The 18,729-nt window shown below is 37.7% G+C and overlaps 1 protein-coding gene across 2 annotated transcripts in view; it reads right to left on the bottom strand.

The window, feature by feature from the left end:
* Positions 1-9,534: 9,534 nt before the first annotated feature.
* cfap74 (cilia and flagella associated protein 74) overlaps positions 9,535-18,729 on the bottom strand; it is a 71,488-nt gene continuing 62,293 nt past the window's right edge. For both annotated transcript variants that reach the window (XM_051904412.1, XM_051904411.1), the window contains 6 exons: positions 17,632-17,722; positions 13,849-14,003; positions 12,896-13,025; positions 10,536-10,651; positions 10,293-10,427; positions 9,535-9,833 (listed from right to left, as the gene is read on the bottom strand). In XM_051904412.1, the coding sequence (XP_051760372.1) occupies positions 9,726-9,833; positions 10,293-10,427; positions 10,536-10,651; positions 12,896-13,025; positions 13,849-14,003; positions 17,632-17,722 (735 nt within the window). In that variant the 3' untranslated portion in view covers positions 9,535-9,725. The remainder of the gene's footprint in view (positions 9,834-10,292; positions 10,428-10,535; positions 10,652-12,895; positions 13,026-13,848; positions 14,004-17,631; positions 17,723-18,729) is intronic.

Below are 18,729 nucleotides of genomic sequence, written 5' to 3' on the forward strand. Positions count from 1 at the left end.
GTCCACGCAACTACCACCTTGATGATTCAAAGAGACTGTAAAACTAATCCATATGAACTGAATGGTTTAGTCCAAATTTTCTGAAGAGACTAAATCACTTTACATGATAAACAGATTGAATTTAGGCTTTTATTCACATGTAAATATTGAACAAACCTCATAGGTTCTTGTAACACGAGAATGAACCTCGTTGGTTCTCACACCTCAAGTGAACATGTTTGAGCTTCCATTTACCATAACTGATGTGTGAGTTGATGAATGTTTATGTGAATAAAAGCCTAAATTCAATCTGTTCATCATATAAAGTGATCATGTCTCTTCAGAAAATTCGGACTAAATCGCTCAATTCAAATGGATTCGTTTTACGATCTCTTTATGAAGTTTTTGAAGCATCAGAGTGGTAGTTGTGTAGCTGTCAATGGAGTGACAGAAATCTCTCAGATTTCATCAAAAAATATATTAATTTGTTTTTCAAAGGTGAATGAAAGTCTTACGGATTTGGAACGACACAAGGGTAAGTAAATGATGACAAAATTTTCATTTTTGGGTGAACTAACCCTTTAATATGCAAAAAGATGGACATTTGGTCCCAGCTGTTGCTGCAGAACCAGGAGAATGGAGGATCAACAAAGAAGTGGTGATGGATGATCCTGGCACAACATCAACAACCAACATGAGATGCTCAAACAACTTGAGTCTTCATTGGGCAAGTGCCTGAAGCTCACAGGCCAGATGATGAGGATGAGTGTAACACAACAGTTCAAGAGCCTCTTTCTTGTAATGGTTCCACAATGCCGATTTTGGCATTTGATTTTAGACACTAATAAGGTCGAAATCCAGCGGTTATCTAAAGAAGATGAGGTTATAGATCGTAAGGCCCAGCGACTTGACTGGCAGAGGCCCTTGACATCAGTTACCAAGGAAAAGCCCAGTAATGGCTACTCATAAGTACCATATTCCTCCTTTCAGGTTGCATGGACAAAACTTCCAGATGATGAGCATCATTTTGAGGCTTCACCTGATGCAACAAGTGGCCCAACAGAGGGATGCAGCTACAGTATTGGGTAAAGGTTGGGTAAAAAACATTACTAATGGATGGTCCTTACCGAGAATGATTATTAAATACTGCCTTGTTTGATGGCAACGACTCATTTGTTGGACGGCTATACCAGAACCCTACAGATTTACCTATTTCTCATCTCTGAAAGATCACAGAACTCCAGCTGTCCTCCTCTATTCACAGCATTACATTCAATTAATTGATTGAAATTCCCTCTGGGTAATTCACTTTTGCAAACCAAGTGTTGTCTGTTACCCTGCATTCTTTATATCTTTTTATTTAGCATTTTTAAAAGTGATAAACAACACTATTTAACCACATATTGTTCAATTCCATAATTGGATGTTCAACTATGGCCACTTTTGACCCTGTGGTCTCTTAAAGGATTAGTTCACTTTCAATTGAAAATTACCCCCAGCTTAACTCACCCTCAAGCCATCCTAGGTGTATATAACTTTCTTCTTTCTGATGAACACAATCAGAGTTATATTAATAAATATCCTGACGCATCCGAGCTTTATAATGGCAGTGAGCGGGATCAACGAGTATGAGCTGAAGAAAGTGCTTCCATCCACATCCATCCATCATAAACGTACTCCACACGGCTCCGGGGGTTAATAAAGACCTTCTGAAATGAAGCGATGGGTTTGTGTAAGAAAAAAATATCTTCACCAGACCGCCTTCCGTATTCAACTTACGAAGAAAGTGTAAAACTCTTGCAATTCAAAAAGCTTACGCTACGTCCTACGCTTTCCCTATTCAACTTTCGGAAAAGACTTAACTGACGCAACGCCACACTGTCGTCTCATTGGTAAACAAGTACAGTAACTTTACAAAAACGTTTATTGGAGTAGAATTGTTCTGTGTGGTGGAAATGCTGTGGGACATTTTACATTTTTGATAAAAAATTAATAATAAATATATATTTACGATAAATATTGAACTGGTTTGTTTATTTCATTATTAATTTAGATTAAATACTTTTAAACATTTAATAAATAATATTTTTATGGTGGGTTTCATGATTTAAGATCAAAAGTTTGGGGTAAAAAATTAAAATCTATAGTTAAAGTAGCGAAAATAATGATAAAGCATGGTAAAAGTTTCTAAGAAATATAAAATGGCTGGGATGAAATCATTAAGCTTGATGTAGTGTAATGTAAAACTACAATATTTGTTTTCTTGGCATAATGTTTAGTACACCAGTGAAATTACTTTTAAAAATCTTTGGGTGTCATTGAGAATATTTAAGACTGCTGAAAGAAATGACATTAAATCAGACAATGACTCAGATCTCAGCATGTTAGTTGCATCATACACTTTGTCTCATAAGAAGCTAAAACAACACTTGTTTTCGTTTACTACATGTACTCTCAACAACACTTGCTGAGAGCAAATCCCACTGGATTGAGTCTAGCAAAGCATGTGAGGCCTGTCACAAAGAAAAAAAAGGGGGAACAAATGAAAGGCAAGTAGACAAGGGACCAGCAAAACATCTGAGGGAGGGGTGAAGGGAGGCAGTCTCAAACCCACAGCTAATTATCACCGGCAGCTTGACTGAGATGTTACTCCATGGAGATTCAGAGGCACACTGGGTAGCGCTGTTACTTAGAGACTAGGAACACAATATACCCTGATCAATTACCCACAGGCTCTATTGGGCTCTTGCATCCCTAACTCAGACTTTACCAAGGAGACTGTGGCCTCAACAGATCTATCTCTCTAGGAGGTGCAAGAACTACCAACCCATACCAGTCAGGGTGGGGCAACTGACCCAGGAGATCCAGAGAGGAAAAAAATAAAACATAAAGGTTCCTTATCTGCATCTATGGTTCAATAAAGAACTTCATGGAACCTTTCAATTGCTCAAAAGGTTCTTTATAGTGGAAAAATGTTCTTTAGTATTTTAAATGTTCTTCGTTTTAAATAAACAATGGTTCTTCTACTATGTCATAACTGTGAAAATCCCCTTTGGGAACCTTTATTTTAAAGTGTGCATTTGAGGAGTTCAGTTTCAGTTGATGAAAAACAGCTTTAACCAAGTATTGTTTTTGACCAGGACAGATGCAGCCCACAAAAAATGTTGGGTTAAAAATGTACAAACCCAGTGGTTGGGTTAAATGTTTGCCCAATGTGCTGGGTAGTTTTATTTAACTCAACTATTGTTTAAAAATGATTATATGTCTGGCTTAAAATGAACCCAGAATAGGTTAGAAATTAAAAATCAGACACATAATTACTAGAGGCAACAATAATAATCAAAAGGTGAACATTTATTATGCTGGGTTAAAAATAACCCAAGTTGGGTTAAATATGCACAAACCCAGCGACTGGGTTGTTTTGACCCAGCAGTTGTTTTTAACCCAGCATGTTTTAGAGTGTATTCTGTGTGCATGAAGCTTAGGATCAAGATTTTCTACAACAGAAGCTGAATGTGGAGTCAGCTCAATGTTGTTGAATTAATAATCTGCAACAAATTAGAATAGCCAAACTGTAAAACAAATTGTAATTTTAACTGTAAAAATGCTACACTAGAAACCTCGGTTAACCGTAAGTTCTCTTAGTTTATACAGTGAAAAACTGTAATAGATCTAAACTTATTTTTCATGTAATTTTACAGTAAAATACTGTTAAATGTACTGTTTTGGAAGTTAAAAAACAAAAACAAATCATTACAATGAAAACCCGTAATCTGATATTCAGTTCCCTCTGTGTTTTTAATTTTAATAATCATGTTTCTTCTTACACTGTAAAAAATTATTTTCCTGATTTATCACAACATTATTTTCGTTTGTCAAATCAACTTAGATAGTGTAGTTCAGATAAGATAATATTTTGAGTTTCTGTTGATCAAACCAATCGCCTTCATTGTATTAACTCAAATTTTTTAACTCAAAATAGTGATGGGCCGATTTCAAAACACTGCTTCGGAGCTTTGCGAATCGAATCAGTGACTCGGAGCGCCCAAGTTACGTGATTTCAGCAGTTTAGCCGTTTGATTGGAGATCCGAGTCACTGATTTGATTCGTAAAGCTCCGAAGCAGTGTTTTGAAATCGGCCCATCACTATATAAAAGTTGTTATTTTGTTTTTTTTTTGGCCCACAAAAATATTCTCGTCGCTTTATAATATTAAGGTAGAACCATTGTACTCACATGAACTGATTTAAATATGTTTTTAGTACATTAATGGATCTTGAGAGAGGAAATGTCATTGCTGTGAATGCAGGCCTCACTGAGCCATCGGATTTCAACAAAAATATCTTAATTTGTGTTCTGAAGATGAAAGAAGGTCTTACGGGTGTGGAACGACATGAGGGTGAGTACTTGATGACAGAAATTTTCATTTTTGGGTGAACTAACCCTTTAAGGCAACCAGGTAACTTACTTTTTTAAGTTAAACAAAAAATTCTTTTTTACAGTGTTGTTGTTGTTATTAGGTATGTGCATTGGGGTTTTATGTTACATCTTATGTTGTTGAATGAATGTTTATTGCATCATTTTAATGTCACGCATGTGACGATGTTTTGTGTTTGTGTGTATGACACTGTGTGCATCTTCTATATATCAGTATTTCACTCGGCTTGTGGAAAAGCTGCTTGTGATGAACATCGATTCATCATGTGGTTTTCTCTTTATCTTAGTGTTATTATGGTGAATAGCCGATCAGTCTGTGTTAAAAGTACAAAACAGATTTTAATATCAGCGTGGCCTTGCTAATTCAGCAGAAAAGAGCTGTTGTATTTACTGGTTTAAAATGTATGTATTTATTTATTTATTTGGTAAATTATCATTTTTAATTGCAAAATTTACAGGTTGTTCTGTAAATATGTTTATGTTATTTTTCCTGTAAGAACAATAGTACAACTATTCATGTTTGGTCTATATTGGCTTTGTAGATGAACCGACACAATGCTCTATGGATTGTAACAAGAAAAAGACTAATAAGCAAAATATAATGCATTTGACCTCATTCTTGGAGGGCTTTGACAACTTTCTTAACTGTTGTGATTTGGACTCAGGTGCTGCAGGTGTGAAATTGCCCACGGTGGATGTCGATCCTTTAGAGAATCTGTTGTCCTGGATACGTTCTCTACTGCATGTGTTGTGCTGCTACATAAAACATCCCGTGAGAGCTGTTGCACTGCATCACAGGTGCTTCACTTTTACCAGTCATTACACCGTCAACTCAGCAGTGCCGTTTTCTGCTTTGAAAGTAAACCCTCATTCAGTCTAGTGTTTGTAATTATTAATGCACAGCAGGGCCGTTTGTGTTCATTTCTTGAAAATGGATTCCTATAATGTGTAATTGTGGGTTCATACTAGTGAAGACAATTAGTTATAAACTTTATTTTCATTAATAATCAATTAGTAATCACAAATGTGTCACATACAACATTTAGAATAAGATATCATGCCATTTATTAGTTATTTAATCTATTCCAACATACAGCCACAGCAAGTTACTTACATTTTCTAATACACGATTTTCCATATGGATGTCTTTGAGTGGTAGTATCATTTGGCATTTAAGAATGATCAGGGAAGAGATGAGATTAGTGCTTTAAAATACTGTAGAACTACAAATCTAACATACTGCATTTCATAAAAGAGAATGGCATTATATGCAGCTAAGCTTCTAATAACCTTGCTTTTTATAGCAGGGTTGGGATGCAGTAATCTGATTTGGAGTAATCTGCTCAAATCTGGCATAAATGCTGACCGTATGCCTCTCTCCAAATGGACTGCTCCTATTGGCTGAGCCGCATCATTACTCTTATGTACTGTGAAATTGGAACATGTCATACTGACATTCAGCATTAGATCAGTCTCAAGGCAATATTCCAGCTATAGCTCCACTGATACGTACAGGTTTAAGACCCAGATGATAGCTGTTTAGCTATTTGTGGGAACATAGAGATATTTTACCATGCCCTTACAGTATGTCAGCCTTCTTCAACTACCAATGTTGGAGCATGTCTCAAGTAAAAAGCTGAGAACTGTGAAATGGTTAAAGGGATGGTCTTGTGATTTACTCAACCTCATGTCTTTCCAAACCCATAGGACTTCCTGAACACAACTGAAGATATTTTTTAACATTTTCTCATTATTTTTGTCCATCCATTGAAAGTCCACACAACCAACATGTTCAAGCTTCGAAAAGTTCTTGAAGACAAATCGAGCAGTGTAAACCTTGTTCTTACTTTATATGATGAAGAGATTTCATTTAGGTTTGATTCACCGGCCACTTTATTAGGAACACCCTGCTAGCACCGGGTTTGCCTTCAGAACTGATGTAATTCTTCGTGTCATAGATTCAACAAGATGCTGGAAACATTCCTCAGAGATGTTGGTCCTTTCTGTGTCCCCCGCTGGCTCTGTTACAGCCATGGAGATTTTCTTTAAACTCTGTGGACTCTCTCTCTCAGCTCCGCCATGGTCTCCTGATCTGCCCTGGTGGTCTTCAGGCCTGCCTTGGTGGTCTCCCGATCCTTCTGCTCCACCTTGGCTCCTCCGGCTCTTCACTTTGCTGGCTTTGCTTCAGTCTCAAGGCCACTTCCACCACACAGGCCTGGGCCGCCATTCCACCCCTCCTCTTCCTCCACTCCACCACCCTCCTGGACTCATATTTGTTTGTTGGAGCATCTGGAATCCACTCCTTAAAGGGGGCAAATCATGAAAATCTCACTTTTTCCATGTTTAAGTGCTCTAATTGGGTCCCCGGTGCATCTACCAACCCAGTAACTTTGTTTTGTTAAGCCTTTCTCTGCAAACATGTGAAAAAACGAGCCGCTCAGATTTTGCTCCCCCTTGTGACATAGGAAAGTGATCTTATTTTTAATATTACCGCCCCTTAATCTGCACTTTCCACCCACGGCGCCGCCATTTTGTTTTCGCAAGTGAAAACGGTGTACAGTTCTAACGCCATGGAAAAAGTTCGATCAAAGCATGCTAACTGTTCTGTCGTTGGCTGCACAGACGAGCACAAACACTATTTAGAGTCTCGTTAGCTTGGATAGCCTGAAGTTGACCCTGACAAGCTTGATTACTAAAAAAAAGAGTGTTTCTGTCCGAGCGATATTTTGGAAAAAATATTAGACCATTCACAGCATTTGATAGCAATCATAAACGTTAGTCTGGTGTGTATGGCTCTGTTTGGCAAACAGGTACACTGTATAGTGGGCGTCCATACGGGTTTTGTACAAAAGATTAACATGACGGCACATGCTAGTCGATGAGTTGAATCAACTCCACAGCAACTACATAAATTTATTCACTAACCATTCAGAAACGTCCAGTTTCATTCTAAAAGTTGTAACTTCTTCCTGAGTCTCTCCATCAGTGTCGACTCCGGTTTGAACAATGTAAGGCTGAACACCGTTACTGACAATCCTCATTTTGGCTGCGTGAGATTCTCCAGCTTTGTTGTTGTTGAGCAACCGAAGCACGAGCTGTTGAAGCTCCGCCCTCTTCTGGAAAGGGGGCCGAGAGCAGCAGCTCATTTGCATTTAAAGGGACACACACAAAAACGGCGTGTTTTTGCTCACACCCAAATAGGGGCAAATTTGACAAGCTATAATAAATGATCTGTGGGGTATTTTGAGCTGAAACTTCACAGACACATTCTGGGGACACCAGAGACTTATATTACATCTTGTGAAAAGGGCATTATAGCTCCCCTATAAAGGGGGCTCTGTTACATGTTCCCTGGTTTTGTGTTTCTTGTTTTTGCTATTTTGAAGTGTATTTTCTGTTTCCAGTGTTCACATTTGTCCCAGTGTTCAGTGTTTGTTTCTATAGATACCCTTGTTTGTTGCCTTAAGCTGCTTTTCCACCGAAATTACACGGAACAATTTGTTCCAGGAACTTTTTTCCCCTGTTGTGTTTCCATCATGGTCTAAAGTACCGTGAAGATTAGTCCGGTGCCTTAAGACTGCGCGCGAATTTCCAGTTCCCACTGGATTTTGTCCTCCGCATATAAGCTTAATTTCATATAAGCCTAAACGTCGTTGGTCCATTGGTCATATTTTTTTAAACTCCGTTGTTGATTCGAATAGTAAACAACTCTTACTGCACACACTGCAACAGACTTCTAAAAATGGTGGTTGAAATAAAATGCTGCGTGAACTCAACCAGTCAGCATGTTCAGCTCACAAGTCCTACCCCTGTAAGTTCCTGAACTTTGAAAAATAACTACCTTGTGAGCAGGGACTTTCTGAGGGGGGAATTTTTACCCGGAACGTCATTTAGACCCTGGTTCCTGTGGTCGAAACACACCGAGTACCACCCCAAAGTCCCTAGTTCCTGGGGAAAGTTCCTGCGGTGGAAACGCGGCTTTAGTGATTGATCCAAGTTAGTCTTTCATTATCCTGTGTATTTATACCCAAATGTTTCTGGTGTTGTCCATTGTTGATGTATCATGTGTGATGTTGTCAGTTCTGTTCTTGCCTGCCTTTCTCTGTTCTTTGGATTTACTTGGCTTTCGTTTACATCTCCCTGCGCATGGATTGACTCTTGTTTTGTTTGTTTAAATAAATGCTTTTGTTGCAAATGGATCTTGCTCTCCATCTCCATGTTACATTATCATTTATGTCAGAATATTTCAAAAAATTGTGTCTGCCTATTTAGTATCTATTAAGAATCTCTGTGCATCAACACAACCTCACACCTGCACTTCACATAATCACATGAAAACTACTTTCTTGTTTGTTTTTTCTCACTTTTTGTTTGAAAAAAAGAAAAAAGATCTGAAAACATTGTTTGATTTGTTCAAATATCTTTCATATGGTGCTCCCCGTTTTAAGAATAATGTAGGAAATGTCTGTTGTACTTAAAATACATCTGATGAAAGCATTTGGAAAAAAAAAAAAAAAATCTTTGTGCACATCAGAGTGTGACATCAGAAACAATCAGCCAATCACATGGAACATGGAGCATCAGTTCGATTTACTTCTCATAAGAGAGTCAGAAGAGGAATGACCTTCCCAGCTGAGTCTAGTTCCTCTCAACGTTTTTCTCTCTAATAACTAAATATCTTATGGATATATTTTTTTGTTTACTTGTTTACAGTCTCCTTTGGCTGTTAATTGTTGACATCAGCAGTAGCAAGGCGAACTAGCCGATCCTGCAAGCTGATGAAACTTTAGGGTTCAAAGACAATCTGCTCATTGGCTGAATTTGTTGGGACGGCCAGTTCTGGACAAATTGGTAGTCATTTAAACCCAAATTCTCCATTCTGAATATTTAAGCTGATGTGCCATGTTCAAGTGTGAATGAGATTTGTGAGGAGATCTTCAGTGAAAACTGAACCTGTTACTGACACAGCCATCATACAGTATGAGCTCCTCCTTTAATCTATGTTATTCGTGCTCTAATGTTGATGGAGAGTGATTTTTATAGGCTATATCTGTAAAGTTGTTCTCTTGCTTTTTTAGAAGAGTCTCCTTCCCTCTGATAAAAAAGGCATCTTTGTAAATGTTTTGTACATCATTATTTATTGTTGCACAGCGTATTGCAATTCAGAAACCATATTCACCTTTTACACAGAGCATGAACTCATATCAAATCAATAATGACCAAAAAGATGTCTTCAACTAGATTGAAATATCAGGGTTCAGTAACAGTGAATTACATAATAATAAATAATGACACATTTTGAATGAAATTCTAAGTGGCTGTAGTTTTGTCTGTATGGGCCATCAGAGTGACGCGGTAAACGGCGGTCTCGTCTCCTCTGACGGTCAGCAGAGCACACGCTTGAACCACTGCGTTCGGCTGGAAGACAGAAACACACACTTCTGACTGATAAGCCTGGACAAGCTGAGGTAAAACACACAAACTTCAGTAATATTGTAACCTACAGCGTAATTCTGAAGAATCAAACCCATAACCGTGCTGTTGTTACTGTGGTGTCATACTCTACGCCTATAAGGTAAGTCTACTGGAGGCTCCAGTGGACATGACAGCACAGATTACACACAATATTATATCAATCAATGTTATAGAATTTTGAATTATAAATATTTATTATAACATAAACTATGTTCTTTTGCAATAGGAAGCTTTCTAGGCTTTTTTTTTTTTGTTCAAACCAATCTTTCTTTTTAAATTTATTTATTTAGTAACAATCATTCTTGTTCACAGTAATAAAAACATTATGTCACTCAAGTATGGCACAAATAAAAGGGAGGATTACAAAAGATAAAAAAAAAGGGTTCTGATTTCAATACTCACAGCGAGGCCACTAGATGGCATCCAGGTGATGGTGACGGGACGTCTGTGTCCTGCATCCACACTTCCTTGCATTGGTGTGACTCTGAAGCCCTGCTGCTCCACAGGTGAGAGATTCTCCCAGATAAACTCAACCGTCTGAGAGCAGAAGAGAGGGTTTCTCAGCATGAGCCACTTCAAACATGTCACTGACTGATCACTGTGAATTATGTCTTCAGATGCTACTGTGTTGAACGGTTTACTTACTTTTTTTGTGGCCGGTTTTGAGCCGAGGACATATCCCACATGGAGTTTGCGTGTGGCTGTGATTGCTCTGCCCTCTTGATATTCACTCCTAAAAGTCAGCAGCAAACTCCTGCTGTCTACATATGTGTAAAAAATGACAAAGACACAGAGATCAGGGATAACAGCTCAAAAAAAGTGCTTTTATTACATCGCTTTGCCTCAAATTCTATTTCATTCAGGTGATCCTCGCCCAAACTCACCCCATTGGTGGTGAGTTTGGGTGAGGATCACCTGAATGTCTAACCAATGAGAGAAGGGAAGAGCGTTTGAAAAGAGTGCTGCCCAACCATTTTTAAAAAGGATGAGTGAACATTCTAAATGATTATATTTGTTCATTTAAATATCCTAATCGTTTAGATTTTTTGAATGCACATTAGCTTCTTTTCAATCCACCAGCTGAATGAAAATGCAGTTTCATTCTCTGACAGCAAGTGGTTCTTATGGAACAGCAGAAATATAGCGGTTACCCTGGTAAACCCTGTATACAGTACTCAGCGTAAATGAGTACACCCCCTTTGAAAAGTAACATTATAAACAATGTCTCAATGAACACAAAAACAATTTCCAAAATGTTGACAAGACTAAGTTTAATATAACATCTGTTTAACTTATAACATGAAAGTAAGGTTAATATAACTTAGATTACACATTTTTCAGTTTTACTCAAATTAAGGTGATGCAAAAATGAGTACACCCCACAACAAAAACTACTACATCTAGTACTTTGTATGGCCTCCATGATTTTTAATGACAGCACCAAGTCTTCTAGGCATGGAACGAACAAGTTGGCGACATTTTGCAACATCTTTTTCCATTCTTCAAGAATGAGCTCTTTTAGAGACTGGATGCTGGATGGAGAGTGATGCTCAACTTGTCTCTTCAGAATTCCCCATAGGTGTTCGATTGGGTTCAGATCAGGAGCCACTGAATCACTTTCACCCTGTTCTTCTTCAGAAATCCAACAGTGGCGTTAGATGTGCGTTTAGGATCATTGTCATGTTGGAAAAGTGCACGACGACCAAGGGCACGGAGTGATGGTAGCATCTTCTCTTTCAGTGTAGAGCAGTACATCTGTGAATTCATGATGCCATCAATGAAATGCAGCTCCCGACACCAGCAGCACTCATGCAGCCCCACATAAGGACACTGACACCACCATGTTTCACTGTAGGCACCATGCATTTTTCTTTGTATTCCTCACCTTTGTGACGCCATACAGTTTTGAAGCCATCAGTTCCAAAAACATTTATCTTGGTCTCATCACTCCAGAGTATAGAGTCCCAGTAGTCTTCATCTTTGTCAGCATGGGCCCTGGCAAACTCTAGGCGGGCTTTTTTGTGCCTGGGCTTTAGGAGAGGCTTCTCCTAAAGCCCAGGAGATGCATGCCATTCCTCTGCAGTGTACGCCGTATTGTGTCACTGGAAATAGTCACCCCAGTTTGGCTTTCTACTTCTTTAGATAACTGCAGTGAACTTGCATGCCGATTTTCTTCAACCCTTCTCATCAGAAGACGCTCCTGTCGAGGTGTTAACTTCCGTGGACGACCTGGACGTCTCTGTGAGATGGTTGCAGCTCCATCTTTTTTAAATGTTTGTACCACTTTTGCTTCAGTATTCTGACTGATAAGTAAAGCTTTGCTGATCTTCACCTTTCTGGTGTAAAGAAATGATTTTCTTTCTCAGGTCTTGTGACATTTCTCTTCCATGTGGTGCCATTGCTGACAGCATGAAATGGGAAGGGGTTTTAACACCCTTTTATAGTCAACTGTCTGCTGGACACCTGTGTAATGAAGAATTAGACTCACCTGTGGTTGAATTCTTGTTAAATGACACATTTCTAGTCTAAAATTTAGCTTTGCTCCAGAGACTTTCAGTGGGGTGTACTCATTTTTGCATCAGCCCTAATTTGAGTAAAACTGAAAATTTTGTTCTCTAAGTTATATTATTAACCTTACTTTCATGTTATAAGTTAAACAGATGTCATCACCTTCTGAAGTTTAAAAATCACATTAAGCAACATTGTGTTTCCTATTTTTCTTTCTCTAAATTTAAGACCACATGAAATGATAATTAAGACTTTTTTCATAGCATTTGAGATTTTTAAGACTTTTTATGGCCTTAAATTTAATACAAATGAAATTTTGATACATATGTCTGACAGGCATGTATAGCTGGAATGTAGACCAGACTTTGTGCCCTTATTCAAAAGTCTGACTACAGAACACAACACAGAAAGTACGCACACTACGAACAACCCACGTGGAAGGGTTGCAGAAAGAAATACAGCTTTAGCATGATTACATCATGAAAGGAATAAAGTACCTTGATGCCCTGATGTGTATATATGTGATGGGATGAGTGATTCAGAACAGTCCTCTACCGGATCCCCACCACAGACAAACATATTGTGTCGACATGAAGAGCCCCTGAGCTCCAGCACACACACCGTTTGCTATCAGCACATTCACAAACACACAATTACTTTGGTCAAAATATCAGAACTGCTGTGTATGATATGTATGCACATAACTAAACAGCGTTTAAGAATCATATTCCATAATTATATTGCCAACAGGGAGGGAAATGAACACACACCACTAACCAAATGTGCATACTTGATAACACTTTACAATAAGGTTTCATTTTTTAATATTAGTCAACTACATTAGTTAACATAAACTAACAATGAAAAATACTTCTACAGCATTTATTAATCTTACTCAAAGGTAATTTCAACATTTACTAATATGTTTTTAAAACCCTATAGTGGCATTTGTCAACAATTGTTAATGCACTGTAAAATAACATGAACAAACAATAAACAATGAATTAGATCTTAACTAAGGTTAACAAAGATAAATAAATGCTGAGAGAATATATTATTCATTGTTAGTTCATGTTAGCTAATGCATTAACTAATGTTAACAAATGAGACCTTATTGTAAAGTTTTACCGCATATTTTTTGCAGCGGTGGGTAATTTTGCCTACTAGCTACTGAGGTGGTCGACTTTTCTTAGATCGGCCCTTGACAAGAAATCAATTTAGTACCAACGTTAGTAAAATTTCTTGCACCAGTCTAACAAAACGCAACAAAGTTTTTGCTTTAAGCCACTAAAAATTGCCAATAGAGTAAAAAAAAAAAAATGTAATTCAAGTGGCAAATTTGTCTTGCAATAATTTTTGCAGTGCAACTTTTTGCATTCATAGGAGGCAAAAAAGTCCATTTCCCATCCTGACTGTAGTTTGTATTGATGTGAAGATGAAGGTGTCTCACTTTGTTCAGGAGTTTCACTCTCAGAACATCTCTGTAATGGAGACTCTCATGATCGGGATGGAAGGTCACAGTAATGTCAGCAGCAGCGGCAGGAGAAATGGCTCCACCTGATGGAGACACGCAGAACACACTCAGCCCGCTGTGGTTCTGAGTCCCTGAAAGGAAGGATGGGCGCATGATGATATTAATTGATGATTTCACAGATTAGAGCAGAATTGTCATGTACAGTATTGGCCAAAAGTGATGTCTGGACTCCGGAGGGGTTGGTTTGGGGATATTTGTTTTTAATAAAGTTTGATTAAACCATCAAAATATGAGGAAAATATTTTAGAATTTTAATTATTTAAAATAAGAGGGAAGAACAGTACAACTGACAAAATTATTTGGCAAAAAAAAAGGCAAACTACAGATTTTATTACAAGTTTTATTTTACTAAGCAAAAAAATGCATAGAAAAACAAAAAGCTGACAGAAAAAAGCCTACATGACTACAACAAAATCCATTATTAATATTAAATTGGTTCTCTATTGTTCTTACATGTGTCATAATTACATTGTATGACAGCCTAAACTAAAATTGTTGGCACAATTTGGCATGTTTCATTGCGTTATTATCACAAATAAAATAATTGACTCCAAGCAAAACTACACAATATGCTTACAAAATCTTGTTTAAAAATATTTAAATAAAGTTTGAAGATGGCCAGACATCACTTTTGGCCACTGCTGTACTGTACCTGGCAAAAATTTGGGATCTGTAATATTTTTTAAAACACGAAGCAGCACAACTGTTTTCAACATTGATAATAATCAGAAATGTTTCTTGAGCATCAAATCATCACATTAGAATGATTTCTGAAGGATCATGTGACACTGAAGACTGGAATAATGATGCTGAAAATTCAGCTTTGATCACAGGAATAAATGACATTTTCTTCTTTCTTTCTTCTTTCAGAAACATTAAAAAACTGTAATGTTTCCAGACTTCTGACAGGTACTGTATACGCCAGTAAATGAGCGTGTGCTGTTCATGTTAAGGTTGTTAAGAGCTCTTAAAGGGACAGCTCACCCAAAAATGAACATTCTGTCATCATTTACTCATGACCCTCATGTTCTTCCAAATGCATATGATGTCAATGACAACAAACACCACTAGTACTACAAAACTATTACATGACTTCAGAAAACATATATAATACAGGGCATGTGTCATATGGACAACTGTTATCAAGCTAACAAAAATATATTCCAAGAACCTTCTGCTCACATTCAGATTAAAGGGTTAGTTCACCCAAAAATGAAAATTCTGTCATTAATTACTCACCCTCATGTTGTTCCACACCTGTAAAACCTTCGTTGATCTTCGGAACACAAATTAAGATATTTTTGTTTAAATCCGATGGCTCCATGAGGCCTACATAGGGAGCAATGACATTTCCTCTCCGAAGCTTCCTGAAGCAGTGTTTTGAAATCAGCCATCACTATATAAGTCGTTATTTTGTTTTTTTGGCGCACCAAAAATATTCTCATCGCTTTATAATATTAATATTGAACCACTGTACTCACATGAACTGATTTAAATATGTTTTTAGTACCTTTATGGATCTTGAGAGAAGAAATGTCATTGCTGTGAATGCAGGCCTCACTGAGCCATCGGATTTCAACCAAAATATCTTAATTTGCCTTCCGAAGATTAACGAAGGTCTTACGGGTGTGGAACGGCATGAGGGTGAGTAATAAATGACAAAATTTTCATTTTTGGGTGAACTAACCCTTTAAGCTATGAAAACGTTTTATCTGAATGTTCCATGAACATTCAAAATGTCCAGTTTTTTTAAATGTTTTAAAAATGTTTTTTCTTGGTTATATGAATGTTAAGGGAACATTCCACTTTATAATTTTGCAAACATTATTTGCACTTTGAGAACATTATTACAGACCAGATAACTCTGAGAGAACTTTGCCAGAACGTTAGAAAAAGTTCCCCGTTAGCTTGAAAGACACTTTTTGTTTTTGGCTTTTTGGGAGCTTGACAGCCCTAATCTTTTGCTTTCATTAAAGGGGACCTATTATGCCCCTTTTTAATAGATGTAATATAAGTCTCTGATGTCCCCAGAGTGTGTAACTGAAGTTTTAGCTCAAAATACCCCACAGATCATTTTTTATAACATGTTAAACTTGCCACTTTTTGGGGTTGAGCAAAAACCCGCCGTTTTAGTGTGTACCCTTTAAATGCAAATGAGCTGCTGGTCATGGCCTAAGAGGGCGGAGCTTCAAGAGCTGATGCTCCGAGCTTCAGTGACAGAACAATCTCACGCACTAATAATGTCAGAAACTCTCTGCCCTGTCCCAAATGGCACCCTAAACCCTCACGGTCTTCCTCTGAGTCCGCACTTTCACGACGTAATGCCGCTTTGACTGCCAGGTAAAGTCCTCTGCGTAGCTCACAGTTTTGCGGGCTCAGCAGAAGTGCGCATCGAGGGCGCTCACGAGCACCCTGCTTTAAGCTTAAATGACGAATGGGACACCCTACGGTCTTGTGGACTTAACGGACACGTGCACGCAGCGGCCATTGTAAGACCACAAGACCGAAAGTGCACATGAAGTGTGCCATTTGGGACAGGGCCTCTGTAGCTGTGTTTAGTTCGAATTGGAGTCTGAAAATGATGCCTACAGAGCCAGAGAATATATGCTGCATGGAGACAGAACAGGTGTAGTTTAGTTTAATTGCATTTATATCTTATGTTGTCATCTTGCCTTTATCCACTATTAGTACAAGCCTGTTGTAGCGGACCCGTCCGAATGATGGCCAAATCTTTACTGATGTGTTTATGAACATTATTGTACATCACACAAAAGATGACGCATACGTTATCACTCCAGAAAACCACCATAAAAACACAGTACAAGAAGTGGCATTAAAGTCTTTTATCTATAAACTCTCCCTTGCATTATCATCAACATACACAGCGAATTACACAGAATCACTCGTTACAACTAACAGTAAACAAACATAAACAGACCTTATGCCTTTTCTGGGGTGCTTAATAAACTGGTAAACTTTATATCCGTAAAACAACTCCGATGGACTGTAATAAAGCGCACGCTCTCTCTCTCTGCTGAGACCTGTATCGCTCCGGAGAGGATCACGTACAGTTTGTACTGATCCATCTTTGAGTAATAACTTCAACTACAGTGTCCTCAGTGACTCAGATGGCAGGAGTCTATGGAGCCTCGTGTGTTCATTAATACATCCAACAACAGAACATCTGTAATGTTTTTTAGCACAGACATTGTATATCTCTAGCTGATACAGCGAGTACACAGAAATGGCGGACTCTGTTCTCACTCAGGGGTGTGTCTATGCTAACAGGTCAGATCGTCACCAGTCATGGGCGGGGTTTCCCTACTTTTACGTAGGAGTAGGGGGAAATATCAAACAGCGTGTTCTGAGAGATTGAAAATGATAAATGGGGATTATAAAAAAAAGTATTTTTACCATTATAGGCTGGTTGTTTACACACACTGTGGACACACATCTGTGTTCAAACACCTTAAAAAGTGAATTAAGTGCATAATAGGTCCCCTTTAAAGAGAGAAGCATCAACATTCTGCTAAACATTCTCAGAAGAAAGAAAGTTGAACGGGTTGTTTAAATGATGACAAAATTTGGGGGAACATTTCTCTAAAAGGCATGTTGTGTTGTATCGGCAGAATCTCCAGTCACATGCTTCTATTCCACAGGAGAGAAGAGAGAGAAGATGAGTGTGTGCCTGTAACTCACCCACATGTGCTGTGGAGTCCATGACTTCTGTGAGACGCTGGCTGTCTAACAGCACACTGAAGCGCACATCCAGAGAGGACAGGTTCTGCAGCTACATACACCAGAGAGAAAGGCCATCAGTCCATTAACAAACTCATATATATTACCTTACAATGATTTCTGAAGGATCATGTGACACTGAAGACTGGAGTAATGATGATGAAAATTCAGCTTTGCTATTCTTTTTTTTTTTTTCTCTACACAACCAGTAATATATACTACAAGGTGAATAAAACGAGGAGCTCATTACAATGAACAAGAAACAGCATGTAAAACTGCACAGAAACACAGTCAACAGAACTGATACTATGGTGACAGTGACCTCTAGTGTTGAGCTGCAGCATGACACTATTCAGCCCATCACAACTCATTTTACAGTCAGAAAAAATATTTTAAAAAATTGTACTTTAGCAGGGCAGTACCTTTAAACGCAATTTTGAACCTTATCTACCCCAAAAAGGTGTGTATTAGTACCTTAGTGTAGTAATATATACCCTTAAGCCACTACTATTAGACTTTTAAGGGTAAATAATGTACAAAGATGTCCGTTTAAGGGTACAACCTTGAAGGTATTTTTTTTTTTTTGACATTTTAGTATAATTTGAAGTATAATTTGATAACTGTATATGTTTCTAAAGTTATCAGGTGTGTACATAATGTAAAAATATTGAGTATTTTTTTCTTGATTTTCCTTACAAATATCTAAATTCTTAAATCAAGATATATTTACTCAAGAAGCAAAATGATTTAAGATACTGAGAAATGTATCCAAATTAAGTGAGTTTTTGCTTAAAACAAGATAAAAATATCTGCCAGCAGAGTCAGAAAAATAATCTCGTTTTCCCTTGGAATTAAATTTATTTTTCTTACTCCATTGGCAGATATTTTTTCTTGTGTGAAGCATAAACTCACTAAATTTTGATACATTTTTTCAGAAAACTAAACTTAATATCAAGTCATTTTGCTTCTTCAGTAAATGTATCTTGATTTAAGAATGTTTAGATATTTGTACTTACAGAAATAACAGAATTAACAGAAATACTGAGGAAGAACACCATT

This window comes from Ctenopharyngodon idella, chromosome 8, assembly GCF_019924925.1.
Source record: "Ctenopharyngodon idella isolate HZGC_01 chromosome 8, HZGC01, whole genome shotgun sequence".
Taxonomy (NCBI): domain Eukaryota; kingdom Metazoa; phylum Chordata; class Actinopteri; order Cypriniformes; family Xenocyprididae; genus Ctenopharyngodon; species Ctenopharyngodon idella.